At 39.7% G+C, this 16,132-nt stretch overlaps 1 protein-coding gene across 5 annotated transcripts in view; it reads left to right on the forward strand.

Annotated features, from left to right (window-relative positions):
- Not10 (CCR4-NOT transcription complex subunit 10) overlaps positions 1-16,132 on the forward strand; it is a 188,746-nt gene that overhangs the window by 69,256 nt on the left and 103,358 nt on the right. For 4 of the 5 annotated variants that reach the window (XM_070089062.1, XM_053780045.2, XM_070089063.1 and 1 more), the window contains one exon: positions 11,434-11,591. The exons of the other annotated variant lie outside the window; for it this stretch is intronic. In XM_070089062.1, the coding sequence (XP_069945163.1) occupies positions 11,434-11,591 (158 nt within the window). The remainder of the gene's footprint in view (positions 1-11,433; positions 11,592-16,132) is intronic. 5 annotated transcript variants of the gene reach the window in all.

The raw sequence follows: 16,132 nt of genomic DNA on the forward strand, positions 1-16,132 counted from the left end.
CCATCTACCTCTTACTCTAACTGTAGCTACAACTAAATAATGATCTGATATATCAGTTGCCCCTCTATAAACATGTACATCCTGGAGCCTACCCATCAACCTTTTATCCACCAATACATAATCTAACAAACTACTTTCATTACGTGCTACATCATACCTTGTATATTTATTTATCCTCTTTTTCATAAAATATGTACTACTTATTACCAAATCTCTTTCTACACATAGCTCAATTAAAGGCTCCAGATTTACATTTACCCCTGGCACCCCAGATTTACCTACTACTCCCTCTATAACATTTTTACCCACTTTAGCATTGAAATCCCCAACCACCATTACTCTCACACTTGATTCAAAACTCCCCACTTCCTAAAATATGTCAACCACATTGTAAACTTGCAAGGAAATAAAGTAATTAACCCCTAAATGGTCCATATATACATTCTCTCCCCCAGTGCCCCAAATATTTTGAAAAATAAAAAGATAAATTTTTTTTCATTGAAATAAAGAGAAAATTTTTCTAAGTGTTATAGGATTAAAAAAAAAAATAGGGTCAGTACTTACTGAGATATGAGGCTGCAAAGTTGGCACTTAATGCTCACCTGACGACAACATCGAGTCCTGTCGCTTTAGGAAGTGTTGCCGATATACCATTTTTTCTCATTTCTATATTATTTTATATGATTTTTGTGTTCTGATATTTACAATTTATTGTAGTTCTTGGCATTTCATAACCAATCTTTGTTCTGACACTAATATTAGGTACTGAAATTGCACTCAAATTGTCACAAACACATTGACAGGTGGACATTTACACCTACATTGGTCATTTACTATTGTCTGCAAATATATACAAAGTATTTATAGGTCCCAGCAATGTTTTGGATACACGAGAGTATAGAAGAAGGAGGAAGGAGGAGGAGGAAGAAGGAAGAAGGAAGAAGGAAGAAGGAAGAAGGAAGAAGGAAGAAGGAAGGAGTTCCTTTGAAGCAATGTGACAGGCATCCGGGAGGGCAATGATAAGATGAGATATGGGATGACATTTGGTGGGCGTGAGTGAGGGTGCAGAGATAAGGGATGACATTTGATGAGCTCGTATCTGTCTTTGATTATCTGTCTCTCTGTCTTGTCTCTGTCTCCTTGTCTCTTTCCATCTCTCTGCTTGTCTCTCTTTCTGTCTCAGAGAGAGCCACTCTGAACCAACAGGTATTCTTATGCATTATATCTACAAGCACAGTACAGCACTTCAGATTTTTTAGGTAATTTACACTATGTATAATTGTATTTGTGTGTACCTGTGAGACAGATAAAAAGAGAGAGACAGAGACAGATAGAGACGGACAGAGACAGAAACGGACAGAGGTAGACACATAAACACAGACAGACAGACATAGACAGAGATACAGACAGAGATAGATAGACAGACCCTGAACTTGGGGTTAACATCACTTTCCTCTTAAAAGGGGATTGTTAATATGACATTACATCAGTGAATCCTTGGTGTTTGCTGCACTGATTGCTCAAGCTGGCACTCAGTTTAACTGGCGCTCCCACAAAGTACTAAGTGGTCCCAGATTTTTTTTAACCCCTTGACTGTTGCAACCCCAAATCCTGAGGTGTCTCCTGGTGTCGCCAAATTTCTGAAAAAAAAACAAAAATTATTGTTTCTTATGAAATGATAGAGAACCTTTTCCCGATTGTAATGAACCAATCTTGGGCGGAAAACATTATATACTGAGTCAAAAAAGGAGAATTAGTGTGCACTGCGTAGCAGAGTTTACTGCCAGAGGGGAATCATAGGCCTGTGTCCCGTGTGGAAAAAAATAATAATAATTGAACTTTTCATGTCAGAGGAAAGAAAGTCTCCCTGATAACATTGAGTATACATAGTGTATAGTGTATACTACAGTGGCTCCCTAGTATATTGATGATAAAGGCTAAAGTGTCATTTGAAAACAGGTGAATTTGTAAATGAAGTGATAAGCCTATAGAGGAAGGTGCCAGAAGTCGCCAGAAACTTACCACAGGTCAGCTGTTTTTAATAATCTTCCTGGCCTGCTAGTGTACTCGCATATAATCTAGTGATACCAGTGAATAGCAGAATACAGTGTTGTAGTAGCAACTAACCAGTATTATAATGGTACTTAGTGGAGTGGAGTGACTTTCATTAGTTTCTTTTCTTGAAATACGAGACGTTACTGTGAATTTCATATAACCTGTAGTTACCAGCGGTCGCAATATACACAACGAGAAGCAATTATTACTACAGAAAAAGCGTCCTTCCTCCAAAATTTGCACCAGTCAACTATAGTGATAATATAGCATTTATTGTGGTGGAGACGAAAAAAAAAAAAAAATAGAAAAGCCAGATACAGCGATTGATAAACAAGGAGGTGACCGTTCGTCATTGTAGGAGCTGCCAGATATCACCGGCTCTTCAACACGCAAGTTATACTTTTGTATCAGTCAAATCACATATTACTCGGGTAGATAATTTCCAGTAGATCCTTCATGTGTTAGCTCAAATCACCGACCAGTATGTTTTAAATAAGTGACCCACTGATCAGAGCAGATCGACTGGTCCGGACCCTTGACTGGTCCGAACCCTTGACTGGTCCGAACCCGGGACTGGTTTCAAACAGTTTCGTTGGACAATAAAGCAGACTGTAAACGGATGGGGTTGTAGGCGCCCTTATAAACACAAACATTAAAAATCAGGAACGTGACGGTAAGCTGTCCAATATACAAAAAGAGTTAGAAACAGAAATACAAATAGCTAGAGCTTCATTTAAGGTTATTAATATAATATTCAAGAGGTTGCTAGTAGAATTGCAGTAAATCAACCATTCAAATCATTATGAAGCTGTGTGTAGTCTGTGGTCAGTCAAACAAACGGGCTTCCACATGGATAAATTGTCATTTTTGTGGAAATTGGTGTCACGCCCCTTGTGCAGATATCCCAGAACTAGCTACAAGCAGTATTAAAACAGAGAAGTGTTTCTGGGTATGCCCAAATGAGGAAAATCTGTGGACTAAAATCACAAGGGTATTAAAAGAGGACAACATCAAAGCTGCTTTCATAGAAAACCTGGAAGCTTTCTACAACAGATGGGAACATAAAAAGTCTGGGCTGAATGGTACTGCCCTTGATACTGGCCATGTAGTCACAAACTGTAATGCTGGAGGTGATGTCCTGGGAGACAGTAATAGTAAAGCTGGAGGTGCTGTCCTGGGAGACAGTAATGGTGAAGCTGGAGGTGCTGTCCTGGGAGACAGAAATGGTGAAGCTGGAGATACTGTCCTGGGAGACAGTAATGGTGAAGCTGGAGATTTTGTCCAGGTAGTCGGGAATTATACGCAGGAAGGAATACATATAAATGACCTCATAGGGGACAGGAGCCATAGTAGGGAAACAAGTGTAGTCAAAGATAAGATAAAACCAATATTGCAAACTAGAAATACCGCAGGAAATAGCAAACAAGAGGACTCCAATAGCAATAGTGAGGATAAATTACCAAAAACAACTGGTGGGAGCTCCATTGTTGGTGCTAGGGAGGATAGAAGTAAGACAGGGAAACATGCACCAACAGGGAATACAGTCACAGAAACCCAAGGCAAGCGGAAACCAAGCCTGTGCACATACTATGCACTTGGTATCTGCTGGCATGGGAAATCTGGAAAAACAGATGGGACGTGCAACTATGACCACCCTAGAAAATGCCATGCCCATATGACAACAGGAAAATGCAAACTCCCTTCCTGTAAGCTTTTTCACCCTGAAATGTGTACCTCTTCAGTACAGGAAAGACTGTGCTATAACTTAAATTGCCAGGCATACCATCTAAAGGGGACGAAAAGATACAAAACATCCAGGCCATGGGAAAACCTGGGTAGCCACAGCCACTCAAGAGGGAGAGGTTTTTTAGTGCCAGGAAGGAAAAAAAACTGGCAGGAAATGGCAGAAATCGTACACCAAATCCAGTCATTCCTGGAGTGGAACCACAGTCGATGGCCTCCACTCCAAACCAACAGATACAGATACTAATGCCGGAAAAAAAATCCCCCCCCAGTACCAACAATACCACCAGTCCGATAACATTCTTCTTTGCAAATATACAGGGTCTAAAGCCAGCAACAAACAACAAAATACCTTTCATCCGTGGACTGCTTGCAGAGGCAAAGGCAATGTTCGCGGCTTTCACTGAGACCCACATAAAGGATCACTTGGACAATGAAATATGGATCCCAGGTTACAACCTATACAGATGTGACAGAGTGAACAGGCAAAAGGGGGGGGTTGGCCTGTACATTGCAGAGTCACTTGTTTGCACAGAACTGCTTAATGCCTCAAATGACGTAGTGGAAGTTTTAGCAGTAAAGGTCGAGAACCAAAACCTAGTCATTGTGGTAGTCTACAAGCCTCCGGATGCAACATCCCAGCAATTCCAGGAACAGCTGTTAAAAATTGACCACTGTCTGGAAAATCTTCCAGCTCCTGCACCCAACATCTTGCTCCTGGGGGATTTCAACTTAAGGCACCTAAAATGGAGGAATATAGCAAATAATATTGTTGCAGTAATAACACCAGGAGGCAGCTCTGATGAAAACTCTCACTCACACGAGCTTTTAAATCTCTGCACAAAATTCAATTTAAACCAGCAAATAATAGAGCCTACTAGACTGGAGAATACACTAGACCTCATATTCACTAACAATGATGATCTGATAAGAAATGTCACCATATCAAAAACAATATACTCAGATCACAACATAATTGAGGTTCAGACATGTATGCGAGGAGCCCCAGACCGACAAAATGAGACTAGTCACGAGGGAGCATTCACCAAATTCAACTTCAATAACAAAAACATAAAGTGGGACCAAGTAAACCAAGTCCTAACCGATATAAGCTGGGAAGATATACTAAGCAACACAGACCCAAACTTATGCCTAGAACAGATTAACTCGGTGGCACTCGATGTATGCACAAGGCTTATTCCTCTAAGAAAAAGGAGGAGTAGATGTAAAATAGAAAGAGACAGGCGCTCCCTTTACAGGCGACGGAAAAGAATAACAGAGCGGCTAAAAGAGGTCAATATATCTGAAATGCGCAGGGAGACACTGGTCAGAGAAATAGCAAGCATCGAACTTAAGCTAAAAGAATCCTTTAGGAGTCAGGAATCGCGGGAAGAACTAAAAGCTATAAATGAAATCGAAAGAAACCCAAAGTATTTCTTCTCCTATGCCAAATCAAAATCGAGAACAACGCCCAGTATTGGGCCCCTACTTAAACAAGATGGGTCCTACACAGATGACAGCAAGGAAATGAGTGAGCTACTCAAGTCCCAATATGACTCAGTTTTTAGCAAGCCGCTAACCAGACTGAGAGTCGAAGATCAAAATGAATTTTTTATGAGAGAGCCACAAAATTTGATTAACACAAGCCTATCCGATGTTATCCTGACGCCAAATGACTTCGAACAGGTGATAAATGACATGCCCATGCACTCTGCCCCAGGGCCAGACTCTGTGTTCATCAAGAACTGCAAGAAGCCCCTATCACGAGCCTTTTCCATCCTATGGAGAGGGAGCATGGACACGGGGGTCGTCCCTCAGTTACTAAAAACAACAGACATAGCCCCACTCCACAAAGGGGGCAGTAAAGCAACAGCAAAGAACTACAGACCAATAGCACTAACATCCCATATCATAAAAATCTTTGAAAGGGTCCTAAGAAGCAAGATCACCACCCATCTAGAAACCCATCAGTTACACAACCCAGGGCAACATGGGTTTAGAACAGGTCGCTCCTGTCTGTCTCAACTACTGGATCACTACGACAAGGTCCTAAATGCACTAGAAGACAAAAAGAATGCAGATGTAATATATACAGACTTTGCAAAAGCCTTCGACAAGTGTGACCATGGCGTAATAGCGCACAAAATGCGCACTAAAGGAATAACAGGAAAAGTCGGTCGATGGATCTATAATTTCCTCACTAACAGAACACAGAGAGTAGTCGTCAACAGAGTAAAGTCCGAGGCAGCTACGGTGAAAAGCTTTGTTCCACAAGGCACAGTACTAGCTCCCATCTTGTTCCTCATCCTCATATCTGACATAGACAAGGATGTCAGCCACAGCACCGTGTCTTCCTTTGCAGATGACACCCGAATCTGCATGACAGTGTCTTCCATTGCAGACACTGCAAGGCTCCAGGCGGACATCAACCAAATCTTTCAGTGGGCTGCAGAAAACAATATGAAGTTCAACGATGAGAAATTTCAATTACTCAGATATGGTAAACATGAGGAAATTAAATCTTCATCAGAGTACAAAACAAATTCTGGCCACAAAATAGTGAAACACCAACGTCAAAGACCTGGGAGTGATTATGTCGGAGGATCTCACCTTCAAGGACCATAACATTGTATCAATCACATCTGCTAGAAAAATGACAGGATGGATAATGAGAACCTTCAAAACTAGGGAGGCCAAGCCCATGATGACACTCTTCAGGTCACTTGTTCTATCTAGGCTGGAATATTGCTGCACTCTAGCAGCACCTTTCAAGGCAGGTGAAATTGCCGACCTAGAAAATGTACAGAGAACTTTCACGGCGCGCATAACGGAGATAAAACACCTCAATTACTGGGAGCGCTTGAGGTTTCTAAACCTGTATTCCCTGGAACGCAGGAGGGAGAGATACATGATTATATACACCTGGAAAATCCTAGAGGGACTAGTACCGAACTTGCACACGAAAATCACTCACTACAAAAGCAAAAGACTTGGCAGACGATGCACCATCCCCCCAATGAAAAGCAGGGGTGTCACTAGCACGTTAAGAGACCATACAATAAGTGTCAGGGGCCCGAGACTGTTCAACTGCCTCCCAGCACACATAAGGGGGATTACCAACAGACCCCTGGCAGTCTTCAAGCTGGCACTGGACAAGCACCTAAAGTCAGTTCCTGATCAGCCGGGCTGTGGCTCGTACGTTGGTTTGCGTGCAGCCAGCAGCAACAGCCTGGTTGATCAGGCGCTGATCCACCAGGAGGCCTGGTCACAGACCGGGCCGCGGGGGCGTTGACCCCCGAAACTCGCTCCAGGTAAACTCCAGGTAAAAGAACGAAATTTGATGGAAAGCTGACAGAATTACGCTCTTGCAAAGTTAGCGACCTCAGTGATATTTACGAATCGGCGATTTCAACCACTTTGAGTCCTATTTTCGGCTAATTCCATTGTTCTATTCGACCAAACTCATAGCTATTTCTTTAGAACTCCATTTTTTCTATCGATTGAGTACAAGAAACTGCCCATTTACCGATATCAACTACCCAATAGCGTGGTCAGAAATTTGCAATTTGGCCAATTTCACAAAAATTAAAAAATACGACAATTTCAAAATAGGGTCCAGAATGAACAATGCAGACATTCCTGGCTCTAAAATAACATTTTCTTTGCCATGTCTCCAGGCCCCTCTGATATTACTCTTGCTTTCTATTTTGAATTTTTATTCAAACAAAAAATAGAAGATTTACTGTTATGCAGACTACTGCAATATTGTAATAATTGTATAAATAATGTCAACCCATTCATTACTGCATATTAGAATGGCTACTTGGACATTTATTGGAAAATGGCATTTGTTTACTTTTGAACATCGGCAAAAATCAAACATTTCCCCTACTTTGAGCTACATTTCTATAATATGTTTCTCATTCTATCAAATGAGACCAAGAAAACGAGAATACAACCATAGATACAATACGAAGATAGACCACAAAATCGGCATTTTAATTAAAAAAAAACGGTCGGAGTTTTTTTTTTCTCATGCACTGCGTGCTGCAGGATTTTTTTTATATGGTGCACACTGACCACACAGACCCATTCTCTCACATGTGGGCCTACCAGCTTTCTCCTGCTTGATTTGAAGCCGCTAGAATTTATGAGTATATATACGTCAACCATGGTGGCTCGTAAGACATATATACGACTGAAACAGTCAAAGGGTTAATATGGTGCACACCGAGTGTTAAGACCCATTCTATGCTGACCAGGCATCTCAGGCCAATCGTGTCAAATTTGGAGGCAGGAAAATTAAAACGTATATATACGTTTGGGGCGCTAGCGGTAAGAACGTATATATACGTTTGGACTGTTTAGGGGTTAAATAAAAAAAATTAATTAATTACAAGGGCCTTCAAGTACATTGAACAGGTGTACTTGGCTGAATGAGCTACACCCGGGAAAGTGGTTTTTCATTTAGTTTTAATAATAGAAGAGTTCAAGTGCCTATATGAGAAAAGCAAAGAAGTGATGTAAAAAGTTAGTAAATTAATATTACAACAAACTCTCTTAAATAAAATTGAGAAGCTTCATCCTCTTTGGCATAATTCTTGAACAAGTCTTGATAATCTGTACACTTCATGAACATGGAAGCATAAAGTTAAACACAAAATCTTTGGCAGTCCATGCTGTGGATTTTTTCCCTCCAACTCAAGTTGAACCTGAGTTTGAGTGAAGAGGCACAGCTCTCCAAACACTCACTTTCTCAGGGTTTTGTGGGCCTTAGTGTGTATTAAACAATTTTGAATCTTATTATACTCAGCATTGCACCCAAGAGGAATATAAGTAATGCTGGAGGTACCAAGAAGTGTGAAGTTCTCATGGTACTGAGGAAATTGGAAATTTTAGATGTGCTTGTACTGCAGAGTGCCCACACTTCATCTGAGATAATCTGCCATCCACGTAGTGAGAGACAGATAAGAAAATAAGTTGTGTGGTGATTAGTGCAGATTGTGATGTGATGAAAAGACTGACAAAGAGCCCAGTACAGCTAAATAAGACAGAATTGTTACTGAATATATAAACTAAGGAAACTACACAGGAGGATGCCCCAATTAGTGTTTAGATAATGAGGCAAAAAATCATACAGTAAACCTTCAATGTAAAAATACATTAATAGAAGGATTCTCTAAGTGTCTTTTAAATCAGAATGTTAAAAATGGCAAAAAAAAAAAAGGAAAAAAGTACTGAAGTATTTTGATGTATGTCTAATATACTGTACAATGAGATTTGAAAATGGAGTTAAGAGTACAATATACTCAGTGGATTTTGCCTGTTTCAGAAATCCTTTATATCGAGGTTTGTTAAATCAAGGGGTTTAATAAATTATAAAACTGTATGTGAGAAGGTAGGAGAGTCTTCACAGCAGGGTATGTGTAGTGCTGGATGGTTTTGAAACCTTAACCCTTTTAGGTTCAGTGCCATAGTATCAAAGGTCCGTCCCGTAATACTATGAGATGAGCTCAGCTCGCTCAGATAAGGACAGAGGTAGACAGAGACAGATAGACAGAGATTGAGACATTGATAGAGACAGACACAGATACTAGAGAGACAGAGACAGATAGATACAGACAGCCAAATCAAATCAGCCAGCCAGCTGGCCACCCAACCAGCCGGCCTGCTGAACATGTATTACGCATGCTCCAGAGTTGTTTCTCTTTACTTAGGGCATACGTAATAGAACATTCTGGCAGGATGACACTACCCGTGGTATCAAAATTGAAAGGATGTTACACATTGGTTATTATCAAGGTTTTTTATGTTTCCTCGGTATCTCCTATGAGTGGTGGCATATCTGAAAACTAGCTTGTAACTCAGATTTTGGTTCATAACTCGAAGCAAAAAATCAACCAAGCGACGGCTCGTAACTCGGAAAACTTGTAAGTTGGGGCACTCGTAAGTCAAGGTACCACTGTATATTAATTATTGAGTTTGATATTACTAAACTGTTTATATATAAAATTGTTTACTTTGGTTTTCTTTTTTTATTTTCTTCCTCCATCCTTTCAATTTTATTTCACTCATAACTTGAGAAAGCTGAATCCAGTCAGCTTTAAATTTTCAACACTTATGCATGGTAATAAGGATCAGATTCTTGGAAGAGCTCTTTTCATCCCTTGTTCAGTATTCAGAAAACCCATTTAGTGGGCATGTTTGGACCTATTGCTTGTAGAAGAAAATTCTGTATTTCATTTCTTCCTTCATCTAGGGTCTTGGGCTCTTTTCTGTATTTCTTGATTGTCTCTGACTTCTTTCCACTCACCTATAGTGGTTGTTATTAAAATATAATGGGTGGATGGCACCCAGCATAATTTGAAGTCCAAAGTAATACCCTGTTGAAGTTGTTGATGAAGCAAAATGTTATACCTGCCTGGCAACTTATAGTGGAACATCTCATGGATTCCCTATGGCTACTGGTAGCTCATCCTTCTGAGCTTGTGTGGTGGATGGTTCTGTCTGTGGTGCCCCTGCAGTGTGTGGTCTCCAGGGCCAGTTTGTTGGATAGTTTGGCTAACAGTTGCAGAGATCATCAAATTACAAAAGGCAGGCCATCAAATGAAGGAAATAGAAGGTAGTGACATATGTGTGAGCATCCATTGAGGACCCAATTGTGTCAGGGAAGCCTAGAAAAATGTTCTCAGTAGCATTAACTGTACTAATGCACCTAGAATTGGTCAGTTGTGATTTGTCGGAATCTTTCATTCAGTGTGGTGCAAGGATTTTATGCAAAGCAATGCTCCTTGCTACACTGTAAAATCTTTTGTTCAGTGGCTTCATGACTGTGGGGTATTCTTTTTCAATGATTGACCAGGAAACTTCCCAGATGTGAGCACCACTGAGAACCTCTGGGCTGAGATAGAAATCTACTAGGGGGAAGGATATCAGCTCACTCCCACAGCTTTAGGATGCCATCCATAAGTCATGGAGGGAATTTACCCCTTGAAACCCTGAAGAATGTATGTTAATCACTTGCTAGATGATTGAAGGATGTCTTAACGAGCAAGAGATGACTTGTTTTGTGGTCATGGTTTTAGGGATGGGTGTCATACTTTAATTACAAGTATTTTGAGTAAGTGCGCATTTTAAGAAGAATATTTATGCTATATCCTGCCATATTCTCTCTAATGTTAAAGCCATATATGTATTATGTGATCATGTAGATTTTTTGTTTTTCCTTTTTTTTTCCCTTAAGGTTTTTGTATATTTTCCTTTTCATATTCTCCCCCATTCCCACTGGCTGTCTACCTCACTACCACCACTCATCAACCTTCACAAACTACACAACACTTCCACTATTTACATTGAAACAGTGCACTGAAATGTCTTCTCGCTGCACAGGTGGTTTCATACTTACAAACATCCAAAGTTAATAAATTTTCATTGTACAGTATATCCAACACTTACTTTTTTCTATCTGATTTTTTAATTCATCATATCATATCTCACTGATGATTAAGGCTCATTCATGTATGTTTTGGCAAAAAAGTTATACTGTGATCAAAATTTATTGAAAGAAATGGAAAATAAATATTCCCTAGCAAGGGAGAAGAAAAGATGTATTTCTCAAAAATTCAACTATTTCAGGCTCTTGGGGCACCTGTATGCTGGTGAGGCTCTTATATCACTGGGTAAAGTGAGCGAGGCAGTAGCCCACCTTGATCCTAGGCTGGTGGGAGACTTAACACTCTCTCCTTCAGCTCAAGAAGCTGGTCAGAGTCCGCCATTTAATATTTCCAACCAAGGTGAGGTTGTCTCCAATTCACAAATTCATCCCATTAGAATTTTCCTTCATTAACCCTTAAGTGTTGGAAACCCCAAAATTAAAAGTGCTGACAGTGTCAGGAATTTAAAAAAAAGTCTTGTGAAATGGTAAAGAATCTTTTTCTGAGGGTAATGACACCAAAAAAATGTAAAAATTTGTGAAAAATTTATTGAATTATGCTGGCGGGTTGGACACAATTTATACATCGGCAGTTTCACCCACTTTGAGTCCTATTTTAAACCAGTTCCATTGCTCATTTGATTTCTTGTGCTAAATTGACAGATTGAGCACAAGAAACTGCCTATTAAAGTATCAAAACTATCCTGTAGAGTACACAGAACTTGATAACTTGGCCAATTTTACACAAATTTAACAAAATTCCAATTTAAAAGCTAAGTCCAAAATAAACACTGTAGATATTCCAGTCCCTAAAGCAACTTTTCCTCTGTTCATTAATCATGTCCCAGGTCTCTCCTATATTACACTTGCCCTCTTTTTATTTAAATTTCTGAAATAAATTTTAGTAAGCAAATGACGAGTCATGTGTAACTTGGACTGTACATTTTTTCATCATCGATGTGTTCATAATTAAAAAAAAAACCTCTCAGAGTGTTTATTGATAAAATACTTTAGGAATTAGGAGGAAATGGGTGAATAGGGGGGTAGTGGTAATATGGGGATCCCATTAATTTTAAGGGTAGAAAGACTAGCTCTGTTACTCTAGTGAATACTTCATAACTGACCTGGTTATCATCAAACAAAAACTTTACAGACTTTTTCTGACAAAAAAGCACCACCACCAGGACTAGCTCAAGACCTAGGTCCAGGAGGAAGAGAGAAGGAAATTGGAAGTCCAGTACAGACTTGGGAGTCACTGAGTTTTTTTTTTTTTGTGACTTATAACTGCAACATCTTACAACCCTACAAGGCAGGAGACATCACACAAGGAATGTGCCTTGGCCAAGACCCAGGTTTTAAAAGAAAATGCATTTCTTCTTCTTTCAACAAACCAGCTGTATCCTGCCGAAGCAGGGTGGCCCAAGAAGAAAAACAAAAGTTTCTCTTTTTAACTTTAGTGATGTATACAGGAGGAGGGCTTATTAGACCCTTGCTCCTGGCATATTAGTCACCTTTACGACATGCATGCCTTACAGAGGAAGAATACTGTTCCACTTCCTCATGGAGATAAGAGGAAATAAACAAGAACTAGAAAGAAAAGAGAAGAAAACCCAGAGGGGTGTGTGTATATATATATTTTTTTTTCAACAAACTGGCCATATCCCACCAAGGCAGAGTGGCCCAAAAAGAAAAACAAAAGTTTTTCTTTTTAAATTTAGTAATTTGTACAGAAGAAGGGGTTACTAGCCCCTTGCTCCTGGCATTTTAGTCGCCTCTTATAACACGCATGGCTTACAGAGGAAGAATTCTGTTCTACTTCCCCATGGAGATGAGAGGAAATAAACAAGAATAAGAAAGAAAATAGAAAACCCAGAGGGGTGTGTATGTATATGCTTGTACATGTATGTGTAGTGTGACCTAAGTGTAAGTAGAAGTAGCAAGACGTACCTTTAATCTTGCATATTTATGAGACAGACAAAAGACACCAGCAATCCTACCATCATGTAAAACAATTACAGGCTTTCGTTTTATGCTCACTTGGCAGGATGGTAGTACCTCCCTGGGTGGTTGCTGTCTACCAACCTACTACCTACAGTCTTCTTTCTTTCAACACACCGGCCGTATCCCACCAAGGCAGGGTGGCCCAAAAAGAAAAACAAAAGTTTCTCTTTTTAAATTTAGTAATTTATACAGGAGAAGGGGTTACTAGCCCCTTGCTCCCGGCATTTTAGTCGCCTCTTACAACACGCATGGCTTACGGAGGAAGAATTCTGTTCCACTTCCCAATGGAGATAAGAGGAAATAAACAAGAATAAGAACTAGAAAGAAAATAGAAGAAAACCCAGAGGGGTGTGTATATATGTGCTTGTACATGTATGTGTAGTGTGACCTAAGTGTAAGTAGAAGTAGCAAGACATACCTGAAATCTTGCATGTTCATGAGACAAAAAAGGACACCAGCAATCCTACAATCATGTAAAACAATTACAGGCTTTCGTTTTACACTCACTTGGCAGGACGGTAGTACCTCCCTGGACGGTTGCTGTCTACCAACCTACTACCTAGGATATATATATATACAGGTCTCTCTCAACATTCACGTTTTCAGCTTTCGCGGGCTTCACACATTCACGAATTCCAAACCGCCAAATTCCCAGCCACCAAATTCCCAGCCGCCAAATCATATTCAAGTTTCCCCGCCACCTGTGGGTCCCTACTACCCTCCCTCCGACCCCCGCAACTGGCAGCCAGCCCTCCCACCACTCAGTGTGGCGAGTGTAAACACATTCATGACTGCATATTGGAATGGCTATTTGGACAGGTATTGGACGGTGACATCATGTGTTTACTCTTGAACACAGCAAAGAATCAAACATTTCTGCTACTGCTAATAATAACAACAACAATAATAATAATAATAATAATAATAATAATAATAATAATAATAATAATAATACGATATAATTGAAGAAGGAAATTGTACAAATATACGAGGGAGTGGTTGACACATTGTCAGTGTGGCTTTGTTTATGCTGGAGTGAACATTAGTCTCCCTGCTCTTCCAAACATTTCACAATAATTCATTGTTTGGTGCTTGTAGATTGAGTGTGACTGGAGTGGTTGAGGCAGTGGTAGAGGTGGTAGAGGCAGTGATAGAGGCAGTGATAGAGGCAGTGATAGAGGCAGTGATAGAGGCAGTGATAGAGGCAGTGATAGAGGCAGCGATAGAGGCAGTGATATTTACTAACATATATGTTATAAATAATAATAGTACATTATGAATAACATTTATTATTATTATAAATGTTATTAATAATATTAACATGTACTATTATTATTTATAACATATGTATATGTTAGTAAATACCACTGCCTCTATCACTGCCTCTATCACTGCCTCTATCACTGCCTCTATCACTGCCTCTATCACTGCCTCTATCACTGCCTCTATCACTGCCTCAACCGCTGAATTATTGTGAAATGTTTGGAAGAGCAGGGAGACTAATGTTCACTCCAGCATAAACAAAGCCACACTGACGATGTGTCAACCACTCCCTCGTATTTTTGTACAATTTCCTTCTTCAATTATATCGTATTATTATTATTATTATTATTATTATTATTGTTATTGTTATTGTTATTGTTATTGTTATTATTATTATTATTGTTATTGTTATTATTAGCAGTAGCAGAAATGTTTGATTCTTTGCTGTGTTCAAGAGTAAACACAAGATGTCACCGTCCAATACCTGTTCAAATAGCCATTCCAATATGCAGTCATGAATGTGTTTACATTATACTGTAGTTTAATAGCAAATAATGAACAAACAAAACACTCACCACACTGAGTGGTGGGAGGGCTGGCTGCCAGTTGCGGGGGTCGGAGGGAGGGTAGTAGGGACTCGCATTGGTTGAGGAAGTGGTGGAGGCAGTGGTGGAGTCTGTGGCATTTAATAACATACATGTTATTAAAGCATAACATGAATATATTTAGTACAACTTACGACGTTTTCATGTATTTTATGATTGTTCATGGTTCAACAAGTTAAGCAGTATTGTATTATATTTCCCTACAATATATTGGGGCACCAAACATTCACGGTTTTTCAACATTCGCGAGGCTCTTGATCCCCTAACCCTCGCGAATGTTGAGGGACACCTGTACATTCTTCATTTCTTTCAACACACCTGCCATATCCCACCAAGGCAGGGTGGCCCAAAAAGAAAAATGAAAGTTTCTCTTTTAAATTTAGCAATTTATACGGGAGAAGGGGTTACTAGCCCCTTGCTCCCGGCATTTTGGCCACCTCTTACAACACGCATGGCTTATGGAGGAAGAATTCTATTCCACTTTCCCATGGAGATAAGAGGAAATAAACAAGAACAAGAACTAGAAAGAAAATAGAAGAATACCCAGAGGGGTGTGTGTATATACAGTGGTCCCTCGTTGTTCGTAATTAATCCGTTCCTGGAGCTGTTACTATAAACAAAATTTATGATTTGCTAATCAATTTTCCCCATAAGAAATAATGTAAATACAATTAATCCGTTCCTGACACCCAGAAGTATTAAAACAAAAAAATTTTTAACATGAAATATACATGTAGTACATAAACAATACAATGGGAAATGATGAATGAAACATTAACAGCATAACACTTACCTTTATTGGAGATTCTTCTTAGTGTATGGGAGACTGAAGGAGGAGAGAGAGTGGATTGTTTATAGTTTGGAAGGGGAATCCCCTTCCATCAACACTTCAGGTACCATTTGCTTTTCTGGGGTTGCTTCTCTTCTCTGTTTCTTAATGCCACTAGGACCACCTTGAGAGTCACTGGAGTCCTGTCTCACAAAATAACTGTGGAGAGAGCTCTGTTTCTGGCATCTCTTTAACACTTCCTTA

This window comes from Cherax quadricarinatus, chromosome 27 (genome assembly GCF_038502225.1).
Source record: "Cherax quadricarinatus isolate ZL_2023a chromosome 27, ASM3850222v1, whole genome shotgun sequence".
NCBI classification, from domain to species: domain Eukaryota; kingdom Metazoa; phylum Arthropoda; class Malacostraca; order Decapoda; family Parastacidae; genus Cherax; species Cherax quadricarinatus.